The sequence below is a fragment of the Peromyscus eremicus genome, chromosome 4, assembly GCF_949786415.1.
Source record: "Peromyscus eremicus chromosome 4, PerEre_H2_v1, whole genome shotgun sequence".
Classification (NCBI taxonomy): Eukaryota; Metazoa; Chordata; class Mammalia; order Rodentia; family Cricetidae; genus Peromyscus; species Peromyscus eremicus.
The window spans coordinates 39,308,900-39,326,618 of NC_081419.1; the positions used below are offsets into that span (position 1 = coordinate 39,308,900).

Consider the following 17,719-nt stretch of genomic DNA (forward strand, 5'->3'; position numbering starts at 1 on the left):
TTCAATCTGTACAAAAGGTCTTTCTTCATAAATTAATTTTTTTTTATAATTTAATGGCTGTCTACTATGTGATGTTTAACTGACTTTTTTTTTTTTTTTTAATATGTACAGAGGTTGTTTCCCAAATCTGACCCAGACGAGTATGGCACTTAGTTCAGACATACCTAGCAGCAGATTTCCCCTCCCCTACTGACTGAGCTATCATCTCTCTGTCTTAACTAATGGAAAAAATATCAAGTAGTGAGAGCCCCGGGCTGATAAACATACTAGGTATATGGAGGGTGCTGCATTCAGTCTGGACTTCCACAAAGCAGAATGTTTTAGGGAGCATAGAACCAATAATACCACAACTTCTTTAAAAAAAAAAAAAAAAAAGAAACAAGAACAAAAACGAAAACACATTTCTCTTATGACTATGTAATTTTCACTAGAATCTACACTTCTCAGAGCAGCAAGGACGTTTGAAACTATGAAATGTCACTGACATCTATCATCAAATACAAGCAATAAAATTTAAGAACTAAAAAATACTCAAAAGAAGTAACTGCTTAGCCCTAGCTCCCGAGCTAGGAGGATTTGGTCGGTGGAAACAGGGAGGGCCAGCAACCTGTCCCAGCACAAAAGAAAAAGCCTCTGAGGTAGATAACTGATCACACGTAGCTGACCAGACATGTACACAGTTTTGGAAGACAACTTAATTTACCATTGCTTTTAAAACGTATGCAATCGCCTTAATAAAAGAGCAGTAATAACAATGAATTATCTCATATGTACTAAAGTAGAAATAACTGTATTTATGAATCAGGAATTTCATAGTTTCAAAGTTGGTTTTCTTTACACTTGAACACCTGTAGTGATGACTTAAAGTGTGGCACTGCTTGGATTCAAATCTTCCTTCATGCTTTTTTTTTTTTTTTTAAAATTTGTCTCTGTGAGTCCATACATCAGTTAAAATTATAAAACCTAATGCAAAGGTACAAAAAAGGCACATTCTCCTAACCGCAAACTGGTCCGGCAAAAATAAAGAGCAGAGAAAATGGGATGCTGAGACAAGGTGGAGTTACTGGCTACTGGCTCTTCGGTCTTTGGTGAAGTTACCTTTAAAAGTGCCAAGTCATTTTTAGTTTTTCAAATTGACCTAAGAGAGAGCGAGCGAGCGAGCAAGCGATAGAGAGAGAGAGCTAGTAGCCAATCGTTTTTCTTCTGTTCATATCTCAGCTCAGGTTTGAAGAGAAATCCTTACTTTTAGCTTTTACCATTTAGTTTCAATAGCGACATTTCCCCCCCACCTCAGTTTGCCAGATCACAGGCATGGTTCTCATTCTAAAGCACTATCGTTAGGATAAAGGACAAAACATTCGATGACTCCCCTCCCCCACCCCCACCCCCAGCCCCAAAGCTACCTACACTAAATCTAGAACATCATTAAGTTTTTTGTTTTTGTTTTTTTGTTTTTTCCTGAAAAAAGGCAAAAAGGACTTTACATTGCATCATACAGCAGATATCCTAAATTGGTCAAACTATCAGAGGAAACTGTCGGGGTACAGCCTTACAAACGATTTACCCTATTAAAAGTCCCCCAGTCAGAAAATGTGTTTCACACAAAACAGTTCTCCCTTCTTGCACTTTACTACCTTACACGTTACGTGAAAAAAAATCATTAAAAACACCTACTACATATTTTAAAAAAGCCAAAATTTCAGCAACTTTTATTGACTACCTTTTTAAAAGCCCTACGCTGCTGTTTTACAAGGCGTACTAGACCAGCCCATTTGGTCAAAGCATTCTACATCATTAGTTTGAACTAACTTTACTGAAACAGCTACAGCATCAAAAGAGTTAAGGCAAATTGGAATTCATAGAAAAGGATAAGACACTTCACACTACGTCGAAAGAAAAATGAAAAGCTAAGAAAAGACATGGAGGGTGGCCACACTGGCTTAGAGCGGCACTCTCACGGCAAGCACAGACACCATGGGTGACGTCAGACAGTAGAAACTTCAGAAAGCCCATTTCATACAGCTGAAAAAAAAGACGTATTAAACACAAAATGAACAAAACCGCAAAAATCCGGTCATGCACTTGGATAAGTCTTCGTGGTCTTTGTGCATACCCAGAAAATTGAAGTTTTCTTTTTCTCTCCTTTTTTTTTTTCTTTTTTGCATCATTATATTTGATAAAAATCTTTGTTTTTTTTTTGTGTTTTTTTTTTTTGTTTTTGTTTTTTACTAAAATAAACCTGTTCAGGGGAACAGCTACTAGATGAATTTAAGGGTTTTATGCACCTTATAGAACTTATAGCAAAAATAGTTTTAGTTGATTTCATTATAAATAACGTTTTCAAGAACCTGTGCAAAACTGTCAATAATTTCCTAAAGCACAATTGATCAGAAAAATCCATGATTGTTCAGCCTTCACACCCTTCTTCATGTAAGAACACCCTTTGGTCCATCTGGAAGAGAAAGAGAGGAGACGAACTCAGTCTCTGCTGATTGAACAAACACACCACGCAGGGCTTGTCATCTTTTGCTTTAGAGAGATAAACGCCTGAACGTGCTCATCCACGGTGAGACTGGGGGACATAAGCTGGGGACCTGAGGGTCACTCTCAGTTCCGTGAGTCCGCCTTTCAAATCTGGGACTTGCAGGATACTTTCCTCTCTCAGGCAGCCAGAGCCAGCTCCACATGGGTCTCAAATGAAGGGTGATTTGAGATCAACAACACATGTTACAAGACAATCCAGAAACTGGATTCCACGTAAGAGTTATTTTACTAAAATACACATGGTGAGGAGAAGTTTGAAATTTGTGACTCCAGTGAGAGCTGGTAGGATAATCTTTTGTTCTGAGGATGCCAACAATCTGAATTCATAGTCAAGATGCTGCTGACCTTGTGAGACTTGATTAAGCAACATCCTAAGCTGTATCTCCTTAGTATTTAAGCAATATAAATAGGATGCTTCTATTATAGGACAGCTTTGGAAATCAATGTTCTATGATGCTTTATATTTTATGACTTTGGGGTAGAGGAAATACATATTTGATTTCAATATAAAACATTGTTCCTTATCTAGACAGTCTGTAAATTCATAAACACATTAAATCTAAGTTAGTCTAAGCATCATTTGATAAAAGTACCCCACACTGCTTCATATGCGTCCTGCAGTTAGGGAGACTTTTCCCTCATACCTCACAGTTACTTATTGGGTTGAAAGGTATATGGAGAATGGTCATTAGATGTCTCCACAGCCACCTGCTGCTGGCCACTTGCTTCCTACAACAAAGCAGAATGCATGAGATACATTAGCAATGAAATCCTAACTCTGTTGCTAAGGCCTAAGTCCAAGGACATACACCTTAATACAGACACTCTTCAAAGTGAATTTCTTCAAGTCAAACAGAGCTTTTAAGGCTAATCACTGCCCTAATGCAGCTGAAATATGACAGACCCCAAGAACCTCCCGTTCAAATGTTTAACTTAAATATTGATCAAAGAAATTTCTTGGCTTCGTCTCCTTGAAGCCAGATATAGTTTATAATTCAGTATTTTCAGATGTTAGAGTCTGAGTCACAGTGTGCAAATGTTGCATGTCATATTCCCCCCACCCCGACTGCTGCCTGAAGGCATCAACTGCACCTCACAATCAAACTTCCCAAAACTTATATGCTGAAAAGTGTGAATCAACTCAGTAAATGGAAGCAGGGACTGTCACCTCAGCTACGTGAGAGGTAAGGCAGAAGGACTGCAAGTTCACAGCCTGCCTGGCTTCCAGAGCGAGGTCATGACTTTAGAAGGGACACGGGCATAGCTCAATGGCAAAGCATCTGCCTGGCATGTGACAGGCCCTGGTGGAACCTTCCCTAAAGTAAGAGTAAATCAGGAATTAAACAAAAAGCCAGAGTACTTTGGAGATTTTGTCTTGGCTCAGCTCACATTATGCTTGAAAAACCACAGGTCAGGCTTCGCTGAAGTAGTTGCGGAGAAAATGTTTGTTTTTCATTGTTCTGGAGGTTTCACGTTCTGGAGAACTGCACACAAAAGCCTGTGGGTTCGGGCAGCTGTGGCTGTTCAAAGTTGTACGATCATGCAAATACGACAACCACAGTTCCTAAGAACTTTGGGATCCACCTAGTGGGTAAGGTAAGTGGACCGATAAACTTCCTTGATCCTTGAGGACACTCTGCATGAAAATACTATGCTTCCTGTCCACTCATAATTCAGATGTCAGACTTCTACAGATGCAATATATTCTCAGATAAGAACCAAGAGTAGTCGGCTGTAAAATCGGGGGGGGGGGGTTGTTCCTCATGCTTGCTGCAATTTAGGAATACCAGCTTTTCTTTTTCCATCATCTGAATTATGACCCGTTTCTTTCTATAATAAGTATTACCACTGATTCAATCTTCAGAACTAGAATCGCAAACCCCAATTTTATTTTAATGCACCTGTGAGTAAAATCTTTTGGGGTAACAAGACAGAGCCTTAAAGTACTATGAAATGTGCTACAAGATTGCAAAGTTATTTGGGGGGAGTCTGGGGATACAATGTATCTGGATGTTGCTATACTAATTTGCATAGAGTGTGTTTTACAGTTGAAAAATGCTAAGCACACACTCTTTCTGGACCATTTCTTTGGCTGTATAGCCTAAGCTGGCCTGAACTCATGGATTCTCTTGCCTCAGCCTCTCTGGTTGCTAGGATAACAGGCATGTGCTACTATGCCTTGAGAAAATATTTGACTGTTGATAGATTTTTGTTGTTGTTACTCTATTTCAATGACTTGGATGGCAAACGACCCACTGCCACAGTGACCACTGGGATGCTCTACACGAACCACTGCCACAGTGACCACTGGGATGCTCTACACCAACCACTGCCACGGTGACCACTGGGATGCTCTACACCAACCACTGCCACAGTGACCACTGGGATGCTCTATACCAACCACTGCCACAGTGACCACTGGGATGCTCTATACCAACCACTGCCACAGTGACCACTGGGATGCTCTACACCAACCACTGCCACGGTGACCACTGGGATGCTCTATACCAACCTCAACGGGAACCGCTGCTGTCTGCATGTGTGTATACTGTGGCAAGTAGGCTCCTTGCATGGCTGACGTGGCAGGCATGTACTGAAAAGGAGAAGGTGATCAGGGTATGCAGCAGCAAGCCATGCAAAATTCAGATTACGGGGTGGTGGGGGGGGTCGGGGTCGGAGATGGCTCTCAAGTACTTAAGACGTCTCAAAGAAAAAACTTATATGGGTTCCCCTGAAAGCTTAATGACTGCCTATGAATATGTCATTTGGAAGGTCAAACTAAAAATGCTGTGTTTCTTTGAATTTAACAACAAAAAAAAATGTGCCCGTGTGAAGATCATTAAGGTTTCTCATCTGCAGTAATTCAGAATCATCATACAAATCTCTCCTCAAGAGGCCACGTTATTTTCTGGTCATCCCCCGAGGTGATGCCTCATACTATTTGTGTGGGGAGAGACCTGAAGGGACCCTTAACCGGTCCCTGCAGCCCTCCTTTGTCTATTTCGGCAGTCTCATTTCCCAAAGGCAGGTGGAATTTGCAGCCTATTTCTGGGCTGTGTAGTGTCCTGGATTCACTGTCCTGAGAAGCTGTCGCTGGTTTTTGGAAGAAGAGGGGAAACACGCTGCCCCTTGCCCTTTGCAGCCACCACGCACACAGGCTGAGCTGGATGCCTCGTACTAGCCCAGCCTCCTAACCCCGCCAGTCCCTTGGAGTGTGGGAAAACAAGCCACGACGAAAACCGCAGTGCAGTGCTGGAACACTGCAGGAAACAAGAGCAAATGCCGAGATGCTGCCTGTCCTCTGTGACCTGCGCATCTTTTCCTCGGTGACCTGCAGCTCGTAACATGGGTTATAAAAGCTACACACGGGCATGTGTGGGCGCTGTGTGGGTGAGGGAGATGTATCCAGGTCATCAACTAATCAAGAATTTTCTGAGTCCTATCTGACTTTGTGGAAGGCAGTGCCAGATAGGGAGAGGGCCGGACCCAATCTTCGTTACCACCCTCCCCCTCAACCTATACTCTCATTAGGGAAGACACGGGTTTCCATAATTCACTTTCCCCTATTTGCAAAAACCCAGGATATTAATTTGCCACCTACTGTTCCGGTGCTGCCTAGCGACAGATGACTCATTTGCTGGGCCAGAGGGCTGATCATAGAGGCGGGCTGTAGTGACATGGTGTGTTCCATTGAGGGAGTTAACACGGCACTCTGGGAAGGGGAGAAAAGAGTGACAAAAGACAGACTGAGAGAGAAGATTCTGTAGTTCCAATGTGCAAAGGAAACCCTTTGCTGAGGCAAACATAACCTCCTTCAAACTTACAAGAGGTATCCTGAACAACTACCCCAAATCTCCCACATTGCTTTCCCGAAACTTTCATAAAGAGTTGAGAGGAAATGGCGGTGCTATTTCACCCCACGAGGTCTTTGTGTTCAGCTTGACCTAACTGTAAAGCCAGACAGGCCAGCAGGAAGGGCTGTGACATGAGACAAACTGAGGGCTATGGCAAACAAACATTGCCATGGCTGCCAGATGTTGGGGGTGGGGCGGGGGAGAAATAGCTTTTGTTTTCTATAGCCACAAAAAATGCCCCAAAACAACAACAAAAACGTGATCAACACAGCAGCTTGTTTAAACATGTTTTACAGAGAGTCATCTGGTTCAAGATTAAGTAGGTAGGGCCAAGAGTATGTTCTTCATTTCTGGGTATTTTTCGGAACTTCCTGTCCCATGTCTGGGAAAATAAGTTCCATGGTCACTTATTTTGCTTGGAAAATTTTTGCCATCAAAAAATCAATTCAATGTATGTAAGAAAACAGAGAAAAGAAAAGAAAAACCCACTCCTGTGATATCTCTAGCAGAACCAGTATTAGCATCTAACTGAGAGCTAGATTCTGCATCAGAGAACATGAACAATTTCCTACTTTGGGCTCTATATTTTAACTTAGCTTTCTACTAGAAATGGTAACTGCCCTTGCTGCCATCAACTGTAATGGCTAGAGCATGCTTTACTGACTATGTAGCAACCAAAACTGAACTGTGTGGACATCTGTCTAAACTTCTCTACATCATCAATGGATTTTGACTGTTCTTCTCATCTCTGCAATCACCTAATTGTTACAGCATGCTAGCATGCTGTTCTACTCCACCAACATGAACACGTGTAGCTGATGGCCCTGAAACACACTGGTGTTTACCGAGAATCAGATACCAGTCCAGGGCACAAGCAAGTGTTTCATATAGTTTGAATCTGGGTGGATAATAGAAACACAGGTCTCCTCAAAGAGGGAAATTAAAATATATGCAGTACTTGAATCCAAATTCACCAAAAAGATAAATAAAAAGAAGATACATTTCATTTTTTAGGCTCATCATCAAAAAGCACAGAACAACAAAAATGATTCCAAGTCTAGACTATGGGGGAGGGGTTTCCTGACCTTTCTTCCTCATCCACAGGTATCGCCAAAGCACTAAGGGGTCCTCAAACTAAGAGTGCACTGACTTCCACCTTTCCAAATAGACCATCAAGTACTGGGACACAGACTGCCGTGGGAATGTGCGGATGGGTGTCATGAACACGAACGTAGGATGTGTGGACATGTGTGCGTGTGCGTGAGAACAGGTACAAGACACAGTTTTATTTGCATCTGAATGGTTGTGTCAGCATTTCCTGTCCTGCACGTGCTCCCGACTGCTACTCTACCCACATGGTCTCACACTGTCCGCCGTGTCCACTGTTGAAGAATTGTGAGAGAAATCCCTGTCTCATTTTAAGGCCAAGAGTTGAGTTCTTTTCCTAATCAAATGATCTGGTTTTTGTATTATAAACGTTGTGATGTATCTTGCATATGAGAATGCCTAATTTGCACTGGTAACTAGGAACCAAAGGGCCGATCTGTGGCCCTTTCGTGGAGAGTGTGTGGGTCATCATGGGTATTCTCAGTCTGACTTGTGAGTTTGTCCTACACACTTGTTTTTAACTTTTTGACTCTACGTTTAAAATTCAACAAACTGGATTTTGTGTATGTCTGAAAGACATACACTGTATAAAAACATCAAGTACGTTTTAAAATAACACACTAGGATAAGGAACGTTGAAATTGATGAAGAAATCATACTAGTTATGTACGAGGAATGTACTGCTGTCTTTGTCCTTATCTTTTCCACAGACAGGCTAAGCAACACCAATGAAAAGCCCTACCTGGATCTGAACTTCCTGTCTAAATCACAAAGAATGTAACAGGGAAGAGCCGTTTCTTTCCACACATTGCAAAATATGTAGTTACTCAACTAATGGAATCCTCCCTAACTGGCATGAGTAGAGAAAGAATACCTTGCCTCAAACAGGATGCATATTAAGTTCTTACATAAAAATTAATGTCTACCAATAACCCATTTTAAAACAAAGGTAACTTCAAGTTTCATAATAAGCTGGCACATTGTCATATTCTGTGTTTGAGTTTTTCCACCCCGCTCCCCCCATCTTTGGTAGAAGGGTTTTAACTCAACAGGCTACACACATAGCTTCCATAGAGGACATAAAGTCATTGACATGAGAAACTTACAGGATGCTGTAGGATGTATGGTTGAGGTTGCATCCAAGAAGGACTTTGCACCTAGAAAAGGGAGGATTTTGAAAGAAACATTGATTTCTACTGCAACTATCATCTAATTCTCTACAATTCTTTTTAATCGTGTTAAAGATCTACAGAAGGAAGATAAGGAGAAAACACTATCAATGATTACAAAGGTTAAGGCAGTTAGAGTTCCTGACAAACTGGTCACTCTAAATGAGATGAAACGATCATTCAGAACCAATGTCAGTCTGCCCACTCGGTACGTATTTACTGAATATTAGGGACCAAGGAGCAGAAGGTGGGCAAGGCATGGATGGGCTTCATCCCTGAGAAAGATACTGTCTAAGGGAAGGAAATAAACACGTAAACAGTCCAAATTAGTCAAGTGTTATAATCAAGGTATGAACTACGTTTTTAGGAATACTGATGAATGAGGATTAATCGTAGAACATTTCATTAGAAACTAACCCTCCAAGCACATACTATTTATTAAGAACTACCAAATGCAATCTCTTTGACAATCAGGAAAACAAGTTTAGAAATTTTGTGTAGCCCTCAACAATTTCTAGTTAGTGAGGAAAAAAGAATGTCTGAAATGCAGACCTAGGATATTAAATGGGAGGGAACGAGATCTTGATATCAACAGTTAAGTTAAAAGGGCATCCACACAGTAACCCTCCAAACTGAGCAATCAGACGTGAGGGCCGGGCTTTTTGGCGGGAAGGAAATGAACCTTCCGCCACGGAAGAGAGGAGTCGTCTGTCTGCGTCTCGATGCCCATGGCTTTTCAAGGTCTATGGACCGTAAGATTCATTATCTTCCAGTTCTTAGGAGACCCCTCCTGCATCCTGTCCCTGAGTGTTAACTTCAGAGGTTCTACAGAGAGAGCGCGGGGAAGAGTCATGGGGAAAGAACGTAGCGCCATTTACCTTGGTAGCAGAGCCCCGATACTTGTTTTCTCTGGTTTCCTTTGCCACCTAAGGCAGACCAAAGTTAAGTGCTTCTGCCTTGTTAACATTGCAGTTACCTGGACTGCAGCCTTTCCCACTGGGGTACTGGTGCTCTCCTGCAGATGCCACTCTCTCAAATCCAACTGCATAAGCATATGGTGGTTTAGTGGAGAAAGCCAACTCCAGCATGGGTGTGGGCCCTTACAGACACATCATGAGAGGCAAGCAGCCCCCTGTAAACCCCGATTTGGGCCAGACGTCCCCCATGTTTATATGCTTCTGTGGTTATAAATGTCTAAACACTTGTAGTATTATCGGGTTAGGGAGCAATGACATCGAACCCCGTGTTTTTATCTCAGCAGCCAAGCAGCCAGCCAGTCTCTATTCCTCAACGTTCCCTACCTATAAAATGGGAATAACAATCTGTGAACTTTTTACCATTGGTTCTTTGAACACCTGAAATAAAAAGAACCCCCGCCCCAAACTAACTGTACATACACAACATTTTTCAAACACCTTAAAGGGGACCTTGGATTACTTGGGGGCACATCCACTCACCTCTGCTTGGCACCGACCATATAAGGATGGGCACCATCTGAGAGGTTGTGCCACTGAGCGTCAGGCAAGTGGAATAAAGTCCACATGGGTCTTACAAAAACACAGCATTCCCCAAGGAGGAAATGAGGCCTGGAAATGACAGGTTGTCTGCAGCTAGCCATGTCCAGTTGGTTCCCAACACTGATCTCCTGACTTTTTATTCTATAAAATGACTGAAAGGCTAACTGCTTCAAAGGGGAAAAGCAGTGGTAGAGAGAGGGATTAAGAGCTGAAATGTCTATAGCAACATGATAATTAACAGTCTTTTGTGTACTTAAGAGTGAGCTCAGACTTGTGCTGATTTTTTAGCAACATAGACATGACAGAGCGCCATTTTTCAGATCATCAAAGACCACATTTTAATATCAGCTGTAAACCCTGCTTATGAAGGGAGATATACTATATCCACTCCCTCTCCCTGAGAGGCAAGAAAAAGCCTGGGATCTTAACTCTCCAACATCTGAAGAGACTTAAACAAGTGAATACTATGTCCAGAAGCCTGACACATCCGAGTTAACAACCCAGGGAGGAGAAAGGAAAGGAAAGGTGTGGAGAATGGGGGGAGGGGTGGGGGTCCAACCTTCAGGCTAAAGGTGGCAGACACTGCTGTGAGACTGCTTTGGGTATGCAACCTTCTAGTTTTCAATGTTATTTTAACAGCTAACTTGGATATTGCCTTATACTGACCATTATTGAAAACGTGCAATTCATATGTAGTGCTGCTGCTGCTGCTGCCAGCTCATATTTCCCGAGTATTAATGACATACCAGGACGGCGTGCAGCTCTTTACATTTTCATTTGGTGCTCAGAACTCTCTCAAGTTTATAAGGTAGGAGCTATTATTCTCCCCATTTTAAAGACGAGGAAACTGAGGCTTATGGCTACCAAAGAGCACAGATGTTAGATCAGATGCTGCAGTCCCCTAACCTCAGACGTCAGGACTACAACATGTAATTCAATTTCAAAACCAGGAACACTCCAAGTTTAGTCACACGAGATCCCAGCAGTCAACAGTAGAGAACTCCTCACAGGTCAGGAGCTGAACTCAATAACAACGCTGTCTGGGCCCAGGCAGCACACCTGCTGAGGGGGAGACGGCTACAGGAAGAGAAAGACACATGTGCCTCACGAGCCCTGTTATACCATCAGATCAGTGTTGGACAGGGAGCTTAATGAGGGTTCCTCCCTCAGCTGGGAATGGAGTCAAAGGTAAAGCCTCCTCACAAAATAATGCAACAGCAGCTAATGGCCGCTTGCATCCTGGTGGGGGAAGGGCCTCAACTCTCAATGGCATCAGTTAATGTCACCCACTGGAGACAATCTCCGTGTGAGCAGTTCCAACTGTCTCTTTATCTCTTCTTGCTCGTGAGTAAGCAAATGGGAGCCCACATCTGTGCTCCATTTTGTGACTCTCACACGTTCTGGGACATGTGATAGAGGAAGCACACGGGCTTATCCCAGTGCAAGGACCATGTGATGATTCCAACCACTTCCCTGGCTTCACATCCTCCTACACAGAAGAGCAAATCGCTATGCCAAATAAAAGGCAGCTTCTTCCAAACTAGGTATCCAAGCTGTATCAAAATTGACTTCGATTTCATCTGGAAACTGTTCAGAGGGTGAAGACACATAACAACGCAGCAGAGATGCACGGTGCCCGGCTGTCGGGTCCTGAGGTACATACCTGGTAGGCCGACACGGGAGACGCAATGTAGGGTGTGAGAGAAGTTTGACTGATCATTCGGTTTGTGGCAATACTGTATGGTGAAGGGTAAAATCTAGAACAAACACAAAAGCCTTTATTAAGTCATCCTTTCAACGGAATCATTCATGGCACAACGTCTGACACTCTCCACTTTCACCGGCCCTCAAGCTACGATGTGTTTATCCTAATGACATACCCGTTATGTAGAGCAGCTGTGGTCGGGTCATACGTGAGTGTCATTCCAGCCTACAGGAAGCAGAAGGAAACGTGAAAATCCGTCTAGAAAGGCACTATTGGAAAACCGTATTTTGTAGAGTCCCCGGGGCATAAGGTGGTAATAGTCACATTGGATAAAATGGGAAGTTTCTGTCAGCCAAGCATGATTACAAACTCTATGATAAGAACTGAGCTCCACTGTGTCCCCCCACAGCGCCATCTGAGCTCCACTGTGTCCCCCCCCCCCACAGAAGCCATCTGAGCTCCACTGTGTCCCCCCACAGCAGCCATCTGAGCTCCACTGTGTCCCCCCACAGCAGCCATTACCACAGGGAGCTACTGAAAAATAAGTAGAAACCAATCCCTCCAGGAAAATAGCCAGACATCACATGCTCTGAGGGCTACATGTGGCTGTCACTGGAGACCACAGGTTTAAGACATTTTCTATACACATTCATTGAAATAAATACAAGAGAAAGCCCAATGTTTCATTGAGAAATTGAAGGGTTTTGTTTTTTTTTTTAAAGAAAGCTTCAAAAGATTGTTGGCCTGTTTGCTTACTTCTGAGAGAGAGAGAGAGAGAGAGAGAGAGAGAGAGAGAGAGAGAGAGAGAGAGAGAGAGAGAACAGTGGAGGTGGGGAGGGATAAGCACGATCAGAATATATTGTATGGCACAACATTTTTTTAATAAGAAAAAAATAATCGAGAATATAAAGGCAAATTCTCAGTGACAAATATACTATTTATTTTAGTGTTAAGGACAGATTCCTGAACATGACTAATGTAAACCTACTGACAAAGCGGAGCCCTGCACACTCAAACACCTTCATAGTCACCCTTTCACTACAGGGCAGTGTGGCTGCTCCCACCATCCACCTGTCCTCCTGGGGAATGCACACTCAGGCGTTCCGTAAGAGTGCTCACGAGGACACACCCACACTGAAGTTCCAAGAAAGGACTTACAAGCCTCACCTCCCCTTCTCTGTGCCATGGCCGCCCATTAGGGATGTACTTGTTCGGGTTCTGCCTCTTCTTCTGTCCTCCATCGGCAAACTTGCACAGTAACGGTTCTGTAGGAGCTGTGGACACAGGAAGACCACATGAGCGCACAACCGTAGCTGTGTCCGACAACATGGGAGGGGGTTTCTTCCCAGGAGCACTGTTAGTGCCAAGGAGGAACGCTTGGAAGGCACGAGCTCAGGCCCTGGGACTCCACGGATGAGCAGCAGTGCTGGCTGATGTCTCTGAACTGGAGAGCCATGGAGAAGCCACCTCTAAACACTGCAGTGCCGTGACTCTCTCCATCCTGGACCCTCTACAGTTCCACCACTGGACAGTGAGCAGATAATCCCCAAGAGGGACCGGGAACACTCCTCTAGCTTCCCAGACCACGCTCTGCTCCTGGCAGAGAGTAAGTCATGTCCATCACACACCATGCTTCTGTTTACAGCTTTTATAGCTGTCTGTGAGAGTGGCGTCTGTCTGTCTTTTCTCCCGGGTTGTTTAGTTATCACCATGTCCCCAGTACCTACAGTATGGTCACTCTGTAGGCATTTATTACATGCTGGTTACATCAATAAATAAATACGGATGGGGCCCATTTGTACTAACGAGAGCTGTGGGGCTGCAGAGACAGTTTAGTAGTTAAGACACCTGCTGCTCTTGCAGAGAATTCAAGTTTGGTTTCCAGCAGCACCTATCAGGTGGCTTACAACCACCTGTATTTAACACCAACTACAGGGGAGCCAATGCCCTTTTCTGGCCTGTGAGGACACACACATGCACATGAGCACACGTATGTGCACATACACATGAATGAAAAATTTGAGTTGCAAACACCTGCCCTTATTTAAAGGTTCTTCCGTGTCTCATACCTTCGCATTTAGTTGTTTTACCATTCAGTCACCATGATCCACAGAAACCCAAGAAATGAATGTTCAAAAAAAAAATGACAGACACTGAAAATGAGATGCAGGTGGCACAAGAGGCCATCCTTGGCTTTTCCTTCACTTGGCTTTCCTGTGATAGACACACCAGCATGTTCCTGGAGTCCTGTGTTTTCCTGTATGCCTCTAGTTCCTGCAATAAAGGCTCTCACACCTTCTTGCCTGGCTCCCACACTCGGTCCTTTGTCTTCTGTAGAACCATGATCATTCCTTTCAAGTTCCTTTTCAAAGTTAAATAACCACGAAGAAAAAAAAACATTACTTGTGGAGAATTTACTCCTTTCTCCTTCGCCTCTTATTATCCTAATTCATCTCTGATTTTATATCACTATTACCCACCCTCTAATGACAGGGTGGAGGCAAGAGCGTCTTACCACCTACATACAACACAACACAACACCAGCTGTCATTCCTCCCTAGTGTCTGGCACTCCCAGTGTGTTCCCTGGCTGCTCCAGAAGTAAAAGCACTTCTAAGAGGGCGCACTATGGTGTGGATGTAGTTCACCTTCCTCTGGTTCAAGTTTAGTCTGCAGTGTTACAAGGTAGGGCCTGGCAGGAAGCTCTTAGGTCACTGGGGCCACGCCCTCAGAGGCAGCGAAGGTGGTTCTCATGAGTTCTCAAGCTTTCCCAAGAGTGAGCCCCACCCCCAAAGAGATCACTGGCTTTGCCTCCTAGTAGCTTTTCCTGACTGCCACGTGATCCTCACTGGAGTTGAGCTGAGGATGACACCAGGGCCCTTCAACTTCCTGAACTATGACCTAAATAACCCTCTTGTTTATAAAGCCACTCCGCGTCAGGTATTTTATTATGGTAATGAAAATGGACTGATATAGGATAGGAAGAGCTAATAATAAAACTGTTAGGTGTGATGAAAATATCATGCACCTTCCTGTTTACCTTCTGATTCTAACTCTTCCACCCCAGGCTTTCATGAATAAGGAATCCTGTTCAATGGTAGCTCAGCACGATGGAAGATGGATGGGCAGAGATCAAAATTCCCCAATGTAACTGAATATACTATTTGTCCAACTGATACAAGGTGATGATTTTTTTTGGAAATTCTACCTAATAATCACAGAAGGTAAACATTTTGATACAATGGATCAGGACAACTTTGTAATAATAATCACCAACGGTCCTTTTAACTCCACAACTCGACTATCATGGGGCAGATGGGAACCAGAGTTGAGATTATGGCATCCCAGCAAGAGGCAGATAAAAGACACACTCTCCTGAGAGAAGGGACTTACCACATCTGCCATTCCCTTAAGTTACTCACCTTTGGAGGCAATTAAAAACTGACTACTTCAGTTCCGATACTAAAACCAGCCCCTCCCAGGTCCCTGTGTGAGCGAGCTTGTGGGCATGGCTGGAAGAGGCTGTGGTGGTGGAAGGTGACCCAGCTGATGACAAAGGACAAAACAAGAACTCAGCTGAGACAGGCAAAATCCACTCTGCTCAGCCCAGTGCCTTTCCAGGTTGTAAGACTTAGTTTTATATGTTCCCACAGGGCCAGGGTGAGCCTGAGAGAACCCGAGGGGCTGGACCTCCGCCCATGCTCACAGTGAGGCTACACCGCCAGCAGAGGCTTTAGAAAAACTAACTCTGGGTTTACTTGGCTTGTCAGAAATGCAAACCATTTTCTTTTATTAGCATAAAATTCTCCCACAGAAAGAAGGCAGCCAGGCGGGGCTCACTCTAAAGTGTATCTCCGGTTAAGTAGCTAAGCAGCAAGACCCTTAACATAGGCTCAGTGGCCAGTGCTCTATCTGGGGATAACGTGCTTCCCATGCGTGTTTACGCATCTAGATTCTGCCCTGTCAGAATGAAATCCTAGGCGACAGTAACCGTATGGTGTGGAGGTGAAGGTCCAGAGATGGCGTGTTTGTAAGTATACCATTCAACATGAAATGAACAGAATGGGAGTAGCTCTTTTTCAAAGTGAACTATATTTACTATAGTATTATGTGCTGTCATTAAGATTTTTTTTTTCTCTAAAAGAGAATAGTTAAGTAGTTAGAGCTGTGTGTGCACTGGCAGTGTTCATCTTAAGCAAAGAGCTTCCTACTTTAAAGAACGGTAGTCAGTTAAAAAGGCATGTGTGTCAGACAGTTGCCAGCTCCCCATTCAGCAAAATCAGAGTGCCTCATACTCCATGGGAAACAACAGAAATCCCAGCAGCTTTCTTCGACTAGCAAAAGTCTCTTCGCTCTGCTCAGCGTCTACTATGTGTTAGGTCCACAAGAGCAGTGAGTACAGTAATCCATAAATCAAGAGTTGCAGCCTCCCCAGGGCTTGCGCTCAGTGTGGATGAGGATGTGCCCTGTCTTATGAAAGCTTGCTTGGTCATTAACAGGATGGAACACTGAGTGTAGACACATGTGCTTTAATAAAAATGCTCCACTGGAGCAAACACAGATGCAGGCCCAGCTGTTACTCTTTCCTGACACTGCTCCACTGACTTGGGGGGCATTGTTAAGAGTGAGCCCACGATTACGAGCTCTTAATGCCTGATTTACCATAAAGACCACCCACTTGCTTTAGAAAAAGCAAGTCACACAAAGTTAGGGGATTTCCTGGTGTTTTTAGCCACCAAGGGTTTAATTCACTGTGACCGACAGTTGTCTTGACAGTGTACAACGTTGATGAGTTTGGTTAGATTTTTTTGGGGTGGGAAAATAAGAAGTAGGCCAGTTTTTTTGTATTTTGTTTGTGTGTGTGCAAGCTTGTTACAGACAGGCGGCCTCACTTCATCAGCCTCTCTGGTGCTTCCCAGACACAGGACCGCAGTGCAGGTCCTTAGCTTGCCTCTGGGAGCCTGAAGTACAGGCTAAAGAATCAGGAGCTCATGTGTGATGTCAGCTTGCTCTGCAGCAGAGACGCTTCAGGCAGCCTCCGTACTGTCTTTCAGAAAGGAGAAACGGAGGGCACAAGTGACATGCCGGAAGTAGCAGCCGTGTGGCCCGAGCAATAGTTAAGTTTGGCTGGATGAACTTTACAAGATTAGTATGCGACAGTCAATCTTCAATGGGGTCATTTTTCTAGAATAACAATTCTTTATGATTTTCATTGTTTTTAATTATGTACATGTGCATGTGCCCATGGAGGCCAGAGACCAGCGGTGCTGGGTCCCCTGGAGTCATAAGCAGTTGTGAGCTGGCCAGCATGCGTTCTGGGAACTTAAGTCCTCCATAAGAGCTCTTAACTGCTGAGCCAACTCTCCAGCCTTTTGAATAGCAATGCTTCACCCTTGTGTGTAAAGGGTAACTACAGAGTTCGGATGAATGGTTTCTGTGTGTGCTGTTCACATGTGCATTAAAGCCTACTGGGGATGTCTGTTACCTCCTTCCTTTATCTTTCTCCACCTTACTTTTGCAGCCCCAGAGATACTCATGTCTCTGCCTCCTCAGTACTGAGACTGCAGGCATATGCTTGCCTATGGCTTAATTTTTATGTGGGTGCTAAGAATATGAACTCAGGCCCTTAAGTTTATGGGGCCAGCAGTCTCTTTACTGAGCCATCTCTCTAGCCCTCGATGCATTGTTGTTTATCTGTTTCACATGAAGATACCATATAAATATATAAACTACCCTAAACCAATGGACTTTCCCAAGTATGCAAGTACTCTTAGGCTGAATGTACTTTTAATAATCGTGAGCTCTAACATCTTGTGTGATTTCT

At 43.7% G+C, this 17,719-nt stretch overlaps 1 protein-coding gene across 13 annotated transcripts in view; it reads right to left on the reverse strand.

Annotated features, from left to right (window-relative positions):
- Positions 1-1,680: 1,680 nt before the first annotated feature.
- The window catches only part of Rbms1 (RNA binding motif single stranded interacting protein 1), a 219,632-nt gene continuing 203,593 nt past the window's right edge, over positions 1,681-17,719 (reverse strand). For 7 of the 13 annotated variants that reach the window (XM_059260529.1, XM_059260528.1, XM_059260534.1 and 4 more), the window contains 9 exons: positions 13,055-13,170; positions 12,072-12,121; positions 11,855-11,948; positions 9,553-9,600; positions 8,612-8,662; positions 6,146-6,256; positions 5,057-5,137; positions 3,189-3,273; positions 1,681-2,452 (listed from right to left, as the gene is read on the reverse strand). In XM_059260529.1, the coding sequence (XP_059116512.1) occupies positions 3,196-3,273; positions 5,057-5,137; positions 6,146-6,256; positions 8,612-8,662; positions 9,553-9,600; positions 11,855-11,948; positions 12,072-12,121; positions 13,055-13,170 (629 nt within the window). In that variant the 3' untranslated portion in view covers positions 1,681-2,452; positions 3,189-3,195. The remainder of the gene's footprint in view (positions 2,453-3,188; positions 3,274-5,056; positions 5,138-6,145; positions 6,257-8,611; positions 8,663-9,552; positions 9,601-11,854; positions 11,949-12,071; positions 12,122-13,054; positions 13,171-17,719) is intronic. The other 6 variants (XM_059260531.1, XM_059260532.1, XM_059260536.1 and 3 more) reach the window with 4 other exon arrangements.